Source organism: Garra rufa, chromosome 25, assembly GCF_049309525.1.
Source record: "Garra rufa chromosome 25, GarRuf1.0, whole genome shotgun sequence".
Taxonomy (NCBI): Eukaryota; Metazoa; Chordata; class Actinopteri; order Cypriniformes; family Cyprinidae; genus Garra; species Garra rufa.
Genome location: NC_133385.1, coordinates 5,358,179 through 5,374,618, shown reverse-complemented (window position 1 = coordinate 5,374,618; position 16,440 = coordinate 5,358,179). Strand labels below are relative to the sequence as shown.

Genomic DNA, 16,440 nt, shown 5'->3' with positions numbered 1-16,440 from the left:
GTTGTATGGTTGCTAGGGCATTGCAGTATGGTTGCTAAGGAGTCCTGAGTAACAAAAGCATTCTATAGTGTTTTGTTGCATGTTGCTATGCAGTTCCAAAAGCAGTCAAATTAAGTTTTTGTTTTTTATGGTGTTCCAAATTTTATTTAAAATGTTGCTACGTGGTTGCAAAAGCAATGTTTTTTTGAGTATGTGTTGCTATGCAGTTGCTAAGGTGCCCAAATGGTGATCAATTTGTTTTTTGAACGTTGCTCTGTGTTTGCTGTGGTGTTCTGATTGTTTATTGTGCGTTTATTCATTTTTTGCATGTTGTCATGGTGAAACTAAAATGTTGTGAGTGTTTTTTAAGTTGGATGACGTATATTAGGCCTTTATGTCCTTGTGTGAGTTTTCCACGTGCTGTTTTTGCCGTCTGTTTTGTAATAAATCATAACAGATCAGTTGTTTTGTGCCTTCTGAGAGTGACGGTTACAAACATCATGACAAAACATGCAATAATATGCCAGGAATTAAGTGGGTCCACCGCATTTACACAAACACACAGTCTTCTGCTGGCTTTTATGCTCAGACTGGTTTACGAGCCGCGTTTATGAAAGGATCTGGTCTGAATGGGTGTATCCAGGTTTCAAGTCTGCATGTTTTACGAGATATAAACTTTCCTTTTCACTGTGAATAAAAAGTAATTAATTACACCATACACTAATTAGTTAACCAGAATAACCACATATGATCAAGTGCATTATATTCTGTAATTAACTGCATTGAATAACAGTGCTACACTTGACCGAACACATCATAGCAGTCATTAGATTCATCTAAACACGCTTTTGTTTTCAAACAGGAGAGAAAGAAATCACAACAAAGATGGACCCGTCTAACGGGGTGAACCGACCGCTGGAGGTTGTCCCACACACAGAGGTGAAGATGAAGGAAAGAGGACAGTGGAGCAACAAGCTGGAGTTTGTCCTATCCGTGGCCGGAGAAATCATCGGACTGGGAAACGTCTGGCGCTTCCCATATCTCTGCTACAAGAACGGTGGAGGTGAGGAGATGTAGAAGTTACTGTGACTACCATTATATGTGCCATCATATTTTACCATGGTACATTGCCAAAAAACAAGGTATCACCATGGTAAATCTAAATTTAACATATTACTCCCATGGAGAATTTGTCCAAAATTATGCTATTTACATGCATTAATCATGCATGGTACTTGTCCAGAAAAAAAATCATGGTAAAAATCATGGTATCATATCCAGAAACATGTTATTTACAAAGGACATGTTTTTTAATGTTTTACCAGGGTACATGTACAAAAATTGAAGTATTACCATAATACATGTCCAAATGCACAGGATTACCATGCTGCATGTTTTTAATGTAAAAAAATGGCATTACCATGGTACAATGTGGGAAAAACAATGTATCATCATGGTACATGCCCAAACAGATATGATCAGTTAAAGCCCCAATAAAAGTTTTGCCTTAGCAGTTCATATGAGGTAACATCCCACTGTCAGCTCTCATGACTCACACAACAGAGGTTTAGCAGGTAAACAGCAGGTACACCAGTGAGTAAACATCACTCCGGTGCTGCTGCACATATTTGACCTCAGACCAGCCCTTGCTCAGAAGCCAAATCACAGAATGCCACAACAAAGCCCAGACTCATTAACACACGACTAGTTAACACCCCCTTCGGGTGAAAGAGCGTTCATTCAGTCACCCGATTGACAGACGTGAGCTGAAAGAGAATGCGGGACGTGTCTGGACACTTTCCCTTAAAGAGCTCCAGTTCAGGTTATTTAATGCAAAATAGTTCAGAAGAGGGGTTTCCAAAATTTAAAAGGCAGTTATAGATTTTCACACATAAAGACTCAATTAATACTGTGAAAAGTTTATATTATAAACGCATAAAATATTATTTGTAACGTCACTGCATATATATATATATATATATGATTTATTTACCAAATTTATTATTTTATCATTTATTTATTTAAATCAGTTTGATCTCGTTTTTCTCATTATTGTGGTTTTCTACTCAAAACCGTACTGTTAGATTGGTTTATTTGAATCATTTTTATTTATTTTAAACAATGTAATTTTTATTTTAATCATTTAAATGAAATGTATTTGTTGATTTAGTTAGCTTCATCTTGTTGTTCTGTTATTACATTATGTATTTCTATTCACAATTGCACTTATGCTGATGATACACTGGGCAACTTTCTGAGCAATGTTGCCAGGCAACTTTGGCTAATGTTGCTGTCAACGGGCAGCCAGGTGAGATACAGGGCCCCTGACTAAATCTAAATTATCCAGATAGAGATTTGTTACACATTCTCAATGGGAAAGTGTCCAAGCAACATTGCTCAAAAAAAGTTGCCCGATTAAATTGCTCAAAAAGTTGCCCCATGTATCATCAGCCTTAGATGCATTATTCATTTATTTTAATAATTAAAATATATATTTTTAATCAATTTATTTATTTTAATAAAATGTATTCATTTAATTATTTGTTTTAATATTTTTCAACTAATTCATCCATTTATTTATATAGTTATTAGTTAGTTTAATCTTAATTTTATATATATATCAAAGGTTGCGTTAGACTTCCACATTGCCTGTCATTTTGACGGACAGGGTCGTAAAAATTCCGTCATAATCTATTATGTTCCGTCATTTTAATTTTCATATTTTAATTATAATAACACATTTAATTGCTTTTATTTTTGTTCACGTTTTCATTTTTAATCATGAACCTACAAGGCGAGCATACTATATAGGTTTATGCACTTATTTATGAAGAGAACAGATGGATCTCATTTAGGGATGCTCATTTCGGTTCATTTTCCTGACCGACAGCCGCTGCTCGTTATCCAAACATTAACCGTTAACTGATAAAATTAGAATAATAAATTAGTTTAAAATAAAAATAGAATGCACGAGTATCTGTGATGATACATAAAAAATACAAGCAAATGTTTTATTTTAACGTGCAAACAGCAGCATACAGAGCAACAACAAAAACTGTATTGACATATACTTAAATTACCACGCATCAGCAGCGCTTCTGAGAACAGAGAAAATCTGAATGAAAAAAAAAAGAATAATATAAATAGGCCTACACTAAATATGTATAAATTAAATAACTACCTAATTAAGATGACAAAACTAAAACACACTGAATCCTTCTATGCGCTTTGAAGAACTGTACCGGTCTTATTCTTCTCGTCGGACATAAAAATATATAGCAGGCCAGCCAATACCTCAGTGTGCCTAGTTTTGAACATGTCCACATGCTGTACGGATAGGCAGGACCGCTGCCTGTTAACTGTTAGATCCGCGAACAAAACACCATCACAAAAACCCTTTCAATTTGCGGTTCGGGACTTCCATCCACTGTCATATGCGTGTGGAGAAGCGCGTGTTTTACAGCGTTCAGCAATAGCCAATCACAGACATGTATGTTGATTTGATTATCACTGTGGCCAATCAGAGGAGGCTATGTTACAATCCACTCACCAACAAAAGTGCCGGTTTCAGTTTTGCTGATTTCTACACTTTCGCGAACTCTCTTATTAAAACAAAGAAAGTGTTGCCATTATATAAATAAGAGATTAATTGTGCAGTGTAAAGGTTATTTTATTACTTTTTAATAACTTTGTGAGATTGCGATGAACTACTCTAGGATGAGTGATAGCTTTCCAGTGATTGTAACGGGAGCGCCTATTGCGCACTTTCTAGACTATAATTCATTCAGAATTTGAATACATTCACTCACGGATTCACTCTCTGATAACCCAATAACGCCACTTGCCATTGAGTTGCATATACTACATCTGTTTACTAAGTAAAGGTGAAGCGAACGTGTACTGCATGTGTCGACACGGGCGCGTGAGTAAACAGATAACTTACAAATAGCATTATTTCTTTCACCATGCAGCAAACGTAAAAAAAAAAAAAAAAAAGAATAGAAAAAAACCCTTTTAAACCGTTTAACTGATAGTAATAATCGGTTAAAATTCTTACTGTCGGTTAACGGTTAAACGGTCAATATGAGCATCCCTAATCTCATTGGATCTTGCTGTTTTCAGTTCACGAATTAACAGTAGTGCGCTTAACTAATAAATCACAATAAGCGATTACGCTCTGTGCTTTCTTACTTTCAATATGAAAAAGTCTCAGATTTCAAATTCTATTTCATCTGGAAATTCAAGCAATAAATACCGTTTTGGCGCTCTTTAATGTGGCGTGAGACCGCTGTAGTTTATACTGGGTGCTCGCATGCGTGTATCAAAAGATTCCTCGTGACAGTTCCGTTTTTGTTCTGTATCCAGTGCTCTGCTGCCACAATGGAGCGCGGTCGCCACCAACTGGACAGGGGTGGGAATTACATTTATAATTTACAACAGATCACCCGCAGTGTAATCTGTCAAAATGACGGAAAGCCTTCAGATTTTTCCGTCACTGATTAAAAAAATCCGTCAATGACGGACAATTTTCGGTTAACGCGACCTCTGATATAGGCTATATATATATATATATATATATATATATAATTTTTTATTTTATTTTTTCTAAACATTTCCATGGACCCCCTAATAATTCCTTTTGGGTCCCTGGACCCCAGTTTGAAAATCCTTGGTTTACAGGATCCAACTGGGCAGCAAAAGTTGAGGATCTGAGAAAGATCGACACAGATCCCGAATGTGTTTAGCGTTTACCAGGTGTTTGTGAAACTGACTCACTGATCCAGCATTTGGCCTTATGAAAGCGTTACCCATTCAGAAGGTGAAAGGCCACAGCTGTTGTTTGATCAGCCCTTAGCGTGTGTCCATACAGAGACAGAGTTTGGGCCTTTGGAAACATTTCTTACATTTGCTGAAGTCTGCAGCTTCTCAGATGTTTCTCTTGAGAAAAAGACCCTTAGTAATCTCACACGTTTGTCCTCTAGAGTTTCAAACTGTGCTCAGATTCTCCTCAGAGACCATAAGATTTATGTCTTTATCCTCATCCAGGTGCATTTTTCATTCCTTACCTGATCTTCCTCTTCACCTGCGGTATTCCCGTGTTTTTCCTGGAGATTTCTCTGGGTCAGTACACCAGCGAGGGAGGCATCACATGCTGGAGGAAGATCAGCCCGCTATTTGAAGGTGATGCTGGTTCCTCAGACCTTTAAAGTGAAGCATGAGAAGTTTTTTATATACAATTGAGGTCAAAAGTTTACATCACTCTTTCAGAATCTGCAAAATGTTCATTAGTTTACCAAAATAAGAGGGATCGTACAAAATGCATGTTGTTGTTTATTTAGTACTGACCCGAATAAGACATTTTACATAAAAGATGTTTAGATATAGTCCACAAAAGAAAATAATAGTTTAATTTATAAAACTGGCCCCGTTCTAAAGTCCTGAACAGTTAAGCTGCCCGCTGTTCTTCAGAAAAATCCTCCAGGTCCCACAAGTTCTTTGGTTTTCTAGCATTTTTGTGTATTTGAACTCTTTCCAACAATGACTGCATGATTTTGAGATCCTTCTTTTCACACTGAGGACAACTGAGGGACTCATATGCAACTATTACAGAAGGTTCAAACGCTCACTGATGCTCCAGAAGGAAAAACCATGCATTAAGAGCCAGGGTTGAAAACTTTTGAACAGAATGAAGATGTGTACACTTCTCTTATTTTGCCTAAATTTAATATTTTTTCATTTCCCTTCAGAGGCCACATAAAATATATATACATGTTTCCCAGAAGACAAAATAAGTTACATTTACCCTGATCTTCAAATTCTAAAAGTTTTCACCCCTTAATGCATCGTATTTCCTTCTGGAGCATCAGTGATTGTTTAAACCTTCTGTAATAGTTGCATATGAGTCCCTCAGTTGTCCTCAGTGTGAAAAGATGGGTCTCAAAATCATACAGTCATTATTGGAAAGGGTTCAAATACACAAAAATGCTGTTCAAAACAAACAAGGGACTCATGAACAACTATTACTAAATAAAAAAACACGGCTGTGGATCATTCAGGTATCAACACAGTATTAAGAATCAAGTGTATGTAAACTTTTGAACGGGATCATTTTCAACTATTATTTTCTCTTGTGGACTATATGTAAACATCTTTTGTGTGAAATATCTTATTCAGGTCAGGACTAAAAAACAACATGCATTTTGTATGATTCTGAAAGGGGGATGTAAACTTTTGACTTCAACTGTAAATGCACAAGAAGCATCTGTAGAGCACCGAGTGTACAAAAATGATTTGTTCTTTAAAGTAGTAGTTCACTTTCAGAACAAAAATGTACTCCCCCCTTGTCATCCAAGATGTTTAATTCTTTCTTTCTTCAGTCGTAAATAAGTTATGTTTTTTGAGGAAAACATTTCAGGATTTCTCTCCATATAATGGACTTCTATGGTGCCCCCGAGTTTGAACTTCCAAAATGCAGCTTCAAAGAGCTCAAAATGATCCCAGCTGAGGATCTATAATTATAATTTGTAATTTCATTTTTAGAAAATAACCAATCGTTTCACTAGATAAGACCCCTTTTTCTCAACTGTGATGCATTTTGGAAGTTCAAACTGAGGGGCACCATAGAAGTCCATTATATGGAGAGAAATCCTGAAATGTTTTCCTCAAAAAACATAATTTCTTTACGACTGAAGAAAGAAAGACATGAACATCTTGGATGACAAGGGGGTGAGTACATTATCCGTCAATTTTTGTTCTGAAAGTGAACTACTACTTTAATGCAGTAAAGGCACAAATCCCATTTTGAGAAATTGTGGTGTTATTGCATCTGTCTTTCTAAACTGCAGGTATCGGATATGCCACTCAGGTGATTGTGGCTCTCCTGAACTTCTACTATATAATAGTTTTGGCCTGGGGAATATTTTACCTGTCCTTCTCCTTCACCTGGAACCTGCCGTGGTCCTCCTGCAACAACACCTGGAACACAGGTGAGGTTACCATCAGTTCAGAAACCTGTAGCTTTTGGTTACTATCATAGTTAAATATGTCTTCTGGATTATCATTGGTGCGTTAGGCTCAATACTTGGTGCTATATATGATCCAGAGATTTTTGTTGATTTTCAGATTCCTGCGTAGAATTTCAAAGACGAAATGAATCCATTGACCAAAGTTACCTTGAAAACGGAACATCGCCTGTGATTGAGTTTTGGGAGTAAGTTTTATTAGAATTATCTTGACAATTTTCTACTTATTCTTCATTTAATCTTGATGTTGCTACATTTCAAGTTACACACAGATCTCAAAATACCTCCGATTTTAAGCAAGTTTGACTTGTTATAACAATTCTGAGGATGCAAACATGTTTTGCTTGGATAACCTACAAGTTATTGAACTTGAAGTTAAATCAAGCATCTGTAGATGAAAGTTTATAAATAAGGCCAATTCAACAAAACATGAAGGGTTTCCACAAACAGTTGACAAAGTTTGGCATTTTTGGTTGGATTTAAGAGATAGCATTGGTTGTGTTGACGTTATTTTATCTTAGAAGTAAAAGAATGAGGCGAATTTGACAAAACATTATGGGTTTATGATGACAGCTATACCACGTTTGGCAATTTTGGTTGAATTTGAGAGATAGCATTGGTTTTGTTGACTTCTTTCAATCTTTGAGGTATAAAAATGAGGCCAGTTCAACACAATGTCAAGGGTTTCCACAAACAGTTGACAAAGTTTGGCATTTTTGGTTGGATTTAAGAGATAGCACTGGTTGTGTTGACGTTATTTTATCTTAGAAGTAAAAGAATGAGGCGAATTTGACAAAACATTATGGGTTTATGATGACAGCTATACCACGTTTGGCAATTTTGGTTGAATTTGAGAGATAGCATTGGTTTTGATGACTTTTTTCAGTCTTTGAGGTATAAAAATGAGGCCAGTTCAACAAAATATCAAGGGTTTCCACAAACAGTTAACAAAGTTTGTCGTTTTGGTTGGATTTAAGAGATAGCACTGGTTGTGTTGATGTTATTTTATCTTAGAAATAGAAAAATGAGGCCAATTTGACAAAACCTTATGGGTTTATAAGTACAGCTATACCACGTTTGGCAATTTTGGTTGAATTTGAGAGATAGTATTGTTTTTGTTGACTTCTTTCAATCTTTGAGGAATAAAAATTAGGCCAGTTCAACAAAATGTCAAGGGTTTCCACAAACAGTTGACAAAGTTTGGCATTTTTGGTTGGATTTAAGAGATAGCATTGGTTGTGTTGACGTTATTTTATCTTAGAAGTAAAAGAATGAGGCGAATTTGACAAAACATTATGGGTTTATGATGACAGCTATACCACGTTTGTCAATTTTGGTTGAATTTGAGAGATAGCATTGGTTTTGTTGACTTCTTTCAATCTTTGAGGTATAAAAATGAGGCCAGTTCAACACAATGTCAAGGGTTTCCACAAACAGTTGACAAAGTTTGGCATTTTTGGTTGGATTTAAGAGATAGCACTGGTTGTGTTGACGTTATTTTATCTTAGAAGTAAAAGAATGAGGCGAATTTGACAAAACATTATGGGTTTATGATGACAGCTATACCACGTTTGGCAATTTTGGTTGAATTTGAGAGATAGCATTGGTTTTGATGACTTTTTTCAGTCTTTGAGGTGTAAAAATGAGGCAAATTCAACAAAATATCAAGGGTTTCCACAAACAGTTAACAAAGTTTTTTCTTTTTGGTTGGATTTAAGAGATAGCACTGGTTGTGTTGGTGTTATTTTATCTTAGAAATAGAAAAATGAGGCCAATTTGACAAAACCTTATGGGTTTATAAGTACAGCTATACCACGTTTGTCAATTTTGGTTGAATTTGAGAGATAGCATTGGTTTTGTTGACTTCTTTCAATCTTTGAGGTATAAAAATGAGGCTAGTTCAACAAAATGTCAAGGGTTTCCACAAACAGTTGACAAAGTTTGGCGTTTGTGGTTGGATTTGAGAGATAGCACTGGTTGCGTTGACGTTATTTTATCTTAGAAGTAGAAAAATGAGGCCAATTTGACAAAACCCTGTGGGTTTATGAGTACAGCTATACCACGTTTGGCAATTTTGGTTGAATTTGAGAGATAGTATTGTTTTTGTTGACTTCTTTCAATCTTTGAGGAATAAAAATGAGGCTAAAATATCATTTTTTGTTTGGATTTAAGAGATAGCACTGGTTGTGTCAAATCAAGCATAAAACTAAAATGAAATGCAACATATCTGACTTTCGTAGATAAAACCTTGTTTATGCCACATTGTCCTGAAACTTCTCCAACTAACCAAGTACAGTATGCATTGTTTAAAGGAGGTTGCAGCTGATCAGCTGTCATTTGTGTCTCTCTGTAGACGCAGAGTTTTGCGGATCTCATCTGGGATTGAGGAAATGGGAACGCTGCACTGGGATCTAGTCCTCTGTCTGTTGTTGGCCTGGGTTCTTTGTTATTTCTGCATCTGGAAAGGTGTCAAATCCACTGGCAAGGTATGTGAGCTAAGACCTTTTTTTTCCACAGTTTTTGTTAACAAAATTACAAATTTGCTTTTTTAGTAGTGACCAAGCAAATACTATAATGAATAATATAAATGAAATGATTTATAAATATTTTTTTTGTTTGTTTTTTCACAATTTTGTCTTTTTATAATTTATTATTTAATATATTTTTTTTATATATATTTAAATAGATATTGTGTACATTTGTGTTTGTCTTAGTTGGTCTTATTAAACAGAACTGTTTAAAATAAATGTATAAATTAAATTATTAAAATAAATAGTTTTTAAATAAGATTTTTTTTTTATATATAAATATTGTGTTCAATTATTTCTTATTATTTGCTATCATTAAATTGCATTATGGTAAATATCCAAACATATGTTAGTGTTTGGCCTCACACTGTTTTCCGGTCACCCAACAGGTGGTGTACTTCACTGCGACTTTCCCGTATTTGATGCTGTTGATTTTACTGATCAGAGGGGTCACGCTGCCAGGAGCGTCCCGTGGGATCAAGTTCTACCTTTATCCTGACCTAGGACGGTTAGCGGACCCACAGGTATTGTAATTAGCTTTTCATCTACTGCAGTTCTGACTTGAAAATTCTTCCTGTCGTGACTTGTTCGGGCAAAAATCAGATTTGTAATATTATTCAATATTTAAATTTTTAAAATTAGTTTGATGTTTATTTATATATCTAGTCTAGGATTGTGTTTTGGTAATTCCTTTGGAACACAAGCAAACTGTTTTCTCTTAAACACGGCGTGTTTCGAGTCGAAAGGTCACATGTTTTGTCTACCCAGGTGCTTTAGTTGTGGCCCGGAGCAGGATGCCCAGCAGGGAAATGTTGTTTTCTGTACTTCTTTGATTGTGTCCATCTGTGCATTTGACCTTTGATCCGACTTTCACATCTGTGTCACTAGAAGACCCCACAATGCCACGTGATATCTGAGAACAGGCCACGGCACGGCCACCCAGATGCATCCCAGCATTCCTTAACATCAGACAGAACAGCTTAAAACCTCTTCTGTTAAATCTATGTCTTTTGGTTGGATTTGCGAGATAGATTGGTTGTGTTGACATTGTTTCATCTCAGGAATATTAAATTGAAGCCAGTTCCAAACAATCTTACCTGAACAGCTAGTCTAAGTTTGGCATTTTTGGTTGGATTTAAGATTAAGATGTGTTGTGTTGATGTTATTTTATCTTAGAAGTAGAAAGATTTGGCAAAACCTTATGGGTTTACAAGTACAGCTAGACTTAGTTTGACAATTTTGGTTGGATTTGAGAGCTAGCATTGGTTGTGTTGACTTCTTTTCATCTTAGAAGTATAAAAATTAGGGCAAATTCAACAAAATATCAACGATTTACAAAGACAAAGTTTGGCATTTTTGGTTGGATTCAAGAGGATAGCATTGTTTGTGTTGATGTTATTTCATCTTAGACGTACAGTATATAAATAAGGGCAATTCAACAAAATACCAATGGTTTCCACAAAGTTTGGTATTTTTGGATGGATTTGAGAGATAGCATTGGTTGTGTTGACATTTATCTTAGAAGTAGAACAATGAGGCCAATTCGACAAAAGCTATGTTTATGTCTACAACTGGACAAAGTTTGACAATTTTGGTTGGATTTGAGATGGCATTGGTTTTGTTGACTTCTTTGAATCTTTGAGGAATAAAAATGAGTCCAATTCAACAAAATATCAAGGGTCTCCACAAACAGTTGTCAAAGTGTGGCGTTTTTGGTTGGATTTAAGAGATAGCACTGGTCGTGTTGATGTTATTTTATCTTAGAAGTAGAAAAATTTGGCAAAACCTTATGGGTTTACAAGTACAGCTAGACTTAGTTTGACAATTTTGGTTGGATTTGAGAGCTAGCATTGGTTGTGTTGACTTCTTTTCATCTTAGAAGTCTAAAAATTAGGGCAAATTCAACAAAATATCAACGATTTACAAAGACAAAGTTTGGCATTTTTGGTTGGATTCAAGAGGATAGCATTGTTTGTGTTGATGTTATTTCATCTTAGACGTACAGTATATAAATAAGGGCAATTCAACAAAATATCAATGGTTTCCACAAAGTTTGGTATTTTTGGATGGATTTGAGAGATAGCATTGGTTGTGTTGACATTTATCTTAGAAGTAGAACAATGAGGCCAATTCAACAAAACCTATGTTTATGTCTACAACTGGACAAAGTTTGACAATTTTGGTTGGATTTGAGATAGCATTGGTTTTGTTGACTTCTTTCAATCTTTGAGGGAAAAAATGAGTCCAATTCAACAAAATATCAAGGGTCTCCACAAACAGTTGTCAAAGTTTGGCGTTTTTGGTTGGATTTAAGAGATAGCACTGGTCGTGTTGATGTTATTTTATCTTAGAAGTAGAAAAATGAGGTCAAATCAACAAAATCTAATGGGTTTATGAGAATAGCTATAGTTATGGTAATTTTGGTTAGATTTGAGAGATAGCATTGGTTTTGTTGACTTCTTTCAATCTTTGAAATATAAAAATTAGCCAATTCAAAAAAATACAAATGGTTTTCACAAACAGTTGACAAAGTTTGGCGTTTTTGGTTGGCTTTGAGAGATAGCACTGGTCTTGTTGGCGTTATTTTATCTTAGTAGTAGAAAAATTAGGTAAAATCAACAAAACTTTATGGGTTTATGAGTACAGCGATACCAAATTTGGCAATTTTGCTTGGATCTGAGAGATAGCATTGGTTTTGTTGACGTTATTTTATCTTAGAAGTAGAAAAATAAGGCCAATCCGACAAAACCTTATGGGTTTATGAGTACAGCTGGACAAAGTTTGGCAATATTGATTGGATTTGAGAGATAGCATTGATTGTGTTGATGTTATTTCATCTTAGAATTATAAAAATTAGGACAAATCAACAAAATACGAAGGGTTTCCAAAAATACTTAGACAAAGTTTGGTTGGATTTGAGAGATATCATTGGTTGTGTTGTTGACTTCTTTTTATGTTAAAAGTATTAAAATGAGGCCAATTCAACAAAATGTCAAGGGTTTCCACAAACAGTTAGAAAAAGTTTGACATTTTTGGTTGGATTTGAGAGATAGCACTAGTTGTGTTGACATTATTTTATCACAAAAGTAGAAAAATGAGACCAATTCAACAAAACCTCATGGGTTTACGTGTACAGCTAGAGCAAGTTTGGCAGTTTTGGTTAGATTTGAGAGATAGCATTGGTTGTGACTACTTTTCATGTTAGAAGTTTTAACAAGGAGGAGAAGTCAACAAAAATGTCACAAAGTTAGTTACACAAAGTTAGACATAGTTTGACATTTTTGTTGGATTTGAGAGATGACATTGCTTGTGTTGACTTCTTTTCATTGACGTTTACAGTTTGGCAATTTTAGTTGGATTTAAGAGATAGCATTGGTTGAAAATCAGGGATCAGTTTTAATAAAAACCAACATTAATTTTAATTTTGTAAAGTGTTATTCATTAAGATTTAATCACGGAAATATAAAATGAGGCTAATTCTACAAAATATTGTGGGTTTATGTGAACAGCCATATGAAGTCTGTCAAATCAATGATCTCCAGAAACTTGAGCATCATGGGACAGATTATTTAAAATCAAGGTGATTTGGCACTCATAACTCATTTTAATTCTGCAAAGGTTGGATTTGAGAGATATCCAATGCTGTTTTGACATCTTTTGGTCTTTGATGTGTAAAAATAAGGCCAAAATTCATAAAGCCTTCAAGAAAAGTTTTTGATTGTTGGACAGTCAAATCTGTGATCTAAGGTTTGAAAAATTTAAGCATCACAAGTCAAATTCTTACATCGTGCTTGGACATCAGTGGTGTTTTTAGCACAGTTTTGGACCTCAGGTGATAAATGTGAGGTTTTAAGGTAAGTGTGAAGAATTTTCTCAGTGGAAAAACACTTCCTCGTGTAGTCCTGGTTACAGAAATGAATTGATCGAATGCATGATTTCCACTTACTGGACCAGAAAATCGCGCTTTGCTCAATAAGCAGTAGTTTTTATAGGACAGAGGTCTTGTATAGCATAGGTGTCTCACGTTTTAGCATTTTTTGTCATAAGCGCTTTAATACATCCACATCGCCCGCGGCAGCACAATAACGAACTCACTTACGAAAAACAGAAACCACAGTGATTCATGACAGAGCGTTTGATTGACATGCTAATAGGAAAACCACTGTCAGCATGTTTTTCCCAGATCAGGTCTAAACACGTTTCAGGCGTTTAAAAGTAATAATCAAGAGGTTACACAAGCTCCAGGAATTCTGCAACAGCTCTAGTCTTTCATCTTGTCCATTCAAGCTTATTACCTGAAGCCAAATTAGTTACTTATAGCTGATAAATACATCACAGGTATCTCACGTCACTCAACATTTGACACGGTCTGCTGTAGCGTACATTGTGTTTGCGATATTTGATATCATGGAGGTTAAATAATCGTAAATATTCAAATGACTAATAAAACGATCATGAGAACCTTCAACCTTTAAAAACAGTAAGGAATGGATGCATTAAAGCTGTGATGATGTTTAAAGCCAAAACATCTCTTTTTCTGGTTTCAGGTGTGGATGGACGCAGGCACGCAGATCTTTTTCTCGTACGCCATCTGTTTAGGTTGCCTCACTGCGCTCGGAAGCTACAACAAATACAACAACAACTGCTACAGGTGAGAGAACCATAAGAAAACATGAGCATCTTCTGTATGATAAATGCAACTTTATACATCATAAACCCATTTTCATCTCATCCTTAGATGATAATGCCAACTGATGCATTTCCAATAGTTTTAGGAATGAATTATGTATGTTGGAAATTGGAATCCTACAGAATTCTGGTTCTGATTCTTTTGAACAATTTCAGTTCCTAATGGCTTTATTTGTGAGTATTTTAGTGCTTTTAAGCAATGCATGAATTCCATTTATAATTTTTGAAGTAATTATCTCTTTATCTTTATTGCAATCAATAATAAATTAATTTAAAAATACACAAATATACATTAAACCACTAAATGAAAACACTGTGTATCTTTGACTATTAGTGACATTGTCATGATTTAAATCTTGCCGTTGGTTGTAAACTATTAGAATCATTTGGTTCCAATGTTTAAAAGAAAATGGTTCTGAATAGAAAATATGTTCTGTAGAACATATTATACGTTACGTTCTGTTGTGTTGCACAACCGAATGAAGAAAGAAAACTTGTTTTTCTCATTGTTTCTTGTTGCGCCTCTAAATTTCATTCTATTGCCACATGCTATTGTTTTATATTAAACTAAATAGCTGAGATTCTTATTTTCCAGCTAGCAAGTACATAAAGTCCCAAACTTGAGAAATATGTAGCACTGCGATTCATCAAGACCGTGTGGTTTCACCCTTTGAAATCCGATCACTTCAAATTGCAGACACTTTTTCATAACACATTTTTTGTCTGTTTTTAGGGATTCTTTGGCCCTGTGTTTCCTGAACAGCGGAACCAGTTTTGTCGCTGGTTTTGCCATCTTCTCAATTCTCGGCTTTATGTCTTATGAACAGAATGTCCCGATTTCAGAAGTGGCTGAGTCTGGTGGGTGCTGTTTCACTGATACTATGTGTTCGCTTTATTTTATACCAGGGGTGGGGAACCTTGATCCTCGAGGGCCGGTGTCCCTGCAGATTTTAGCTCCAACCCTGAAAAAAAAAAAAAACTGTATCCTGAAGACCTCGATTAGCTTGTTCAGGTGTATTTGATTAGGGTTGGAGCTAAACTCTGCAGGGACACCGGCCCTCGAGGATCAAGGTTCCCCTCACCTGTTTTATACAGTACATTTGTGTCTTGTGCATTTTAAGGTTAAGGTATATGGGCCATTCTACAGAATTGGTGTCTTTTTCTACAAACTTTTATGTGTGCAAATTATATAATAGCCAAGGTACACATTTCTTATTGTGAAGTTAATTCTCATATTGTATTTTCAGAACGTTTTGGAATATTTGTCCTCTAACCAAATTTAATAAGAATGGTTACATTGACCAATGAATATTTTGCTTACATCTACCTTGTAAATATATTTTTTTGCTATTTTATTAAAAAATACTCAGAGGTAAATCAATAACAATTACAATTTTAACAATATTTCAAATGTGATTTATGAGATTTGTTGTATCCGATTTTTCTTTGTAAAAGACAAAAAGATGATCATACTGACTTCAAAGTTAAGGATTCATTAGTTTAAATTTACATCGTGGGAATTAATACAGATATGTGCCAAAAAATTTGAATATCGAGGGAAAGTCCATTTTATTTCAATAATTTGTTTCAAAAAGTGAAGCTTGTATGTTATATTGGTTCACTACATACAAAGTGAAATATTTCAAGCCATTGTTTGTTTCAATTTTGATGATTATGGATTAAAGACAACAAAAAAAATCCAGTATTTCACAAAATTAGAAAATTTCATGTGACCAATAAAAAAAGGATCTTAAACACATGTTGGCCTTCTGAAGTGTGTTAATGTACTGTATTATGTCCTCAGTACTTTGTTGGGCCTCCTTTTGCACTAATTCCAGCATCAAGGTGGCGTGGCATGGAGGCCATCAGCCTTTGACACAGTTGAGGTGTTATGGAGCCCAAGTTGCTTTGATATTGGCCTTCAGCTCGTCTGCATTTTGGGGTCTCTGTTCCTCATCTTCCTTTTGACAATACCCCATAGATTTTCAATGGGGTTTAAGTCAGGCGAGTTTGCCGGCCAATCAAGTACAGTTATTCCATGGCTATTAAACCAGGTCCTGGTAGTTCTGGCTTTGTGGGCAGGTGCCAAATCCTGCTGGAAAATAAAATCATCATCTCCAAAAAGCTTGATTATGCGTTACCTGGGATGTATAAAGCTTGATTAAGCCACTCCGGAACCAAAAGTCAGAAGCGTCTGTGCTGGGCTAAGGAGAAAAAGTACT

General features: G+C 35.4%; 1 protein-coding gene across 1 annotated transcript in view; it reads left to right on the top strand.

Moving 5' to 3' along the window:
• Positions 1–850: 850 nt before the first annotated feature.
• Positions 851–16,440, top strand: part of slc6a13 (solute carrier family 6 member 13) — a 27,345-nt gene continuing 11,755 nt past the window's right edge. The window contains exons 1-8 of the mRNA XM_073832052.1: positions 851–1,042; positions 5,026–5,160; positions 6,825–6,965; positions 7,102–7,189; positions 9,355–9,487; positions 9,919–10,053; positions 14,077–14,180; positions 14,952–15,076. Of these exons, the coding sequence (XP_073688153.1) occupies positions 865–1,042; positions 5,026–5,160; positions 6,825–6,965; positions 7,102–7,189; positions 9,355–9,487; positions 9,919–10,053; positions 14,077–14,180; positions 14,952–15,076 (1,039 nt within the window). The 5' untranslated portion in view covers positions 851–864. The remainder of the gene's footprint in view (positions 1,043–5,025; positions 5,161–6,824; positions 6,966–7,101; positions 7,190–9,354; positions 9,488–9,918; positions 10,054–14,076; positions 14,181–14,951; positions 15,077–16,440) is intronic.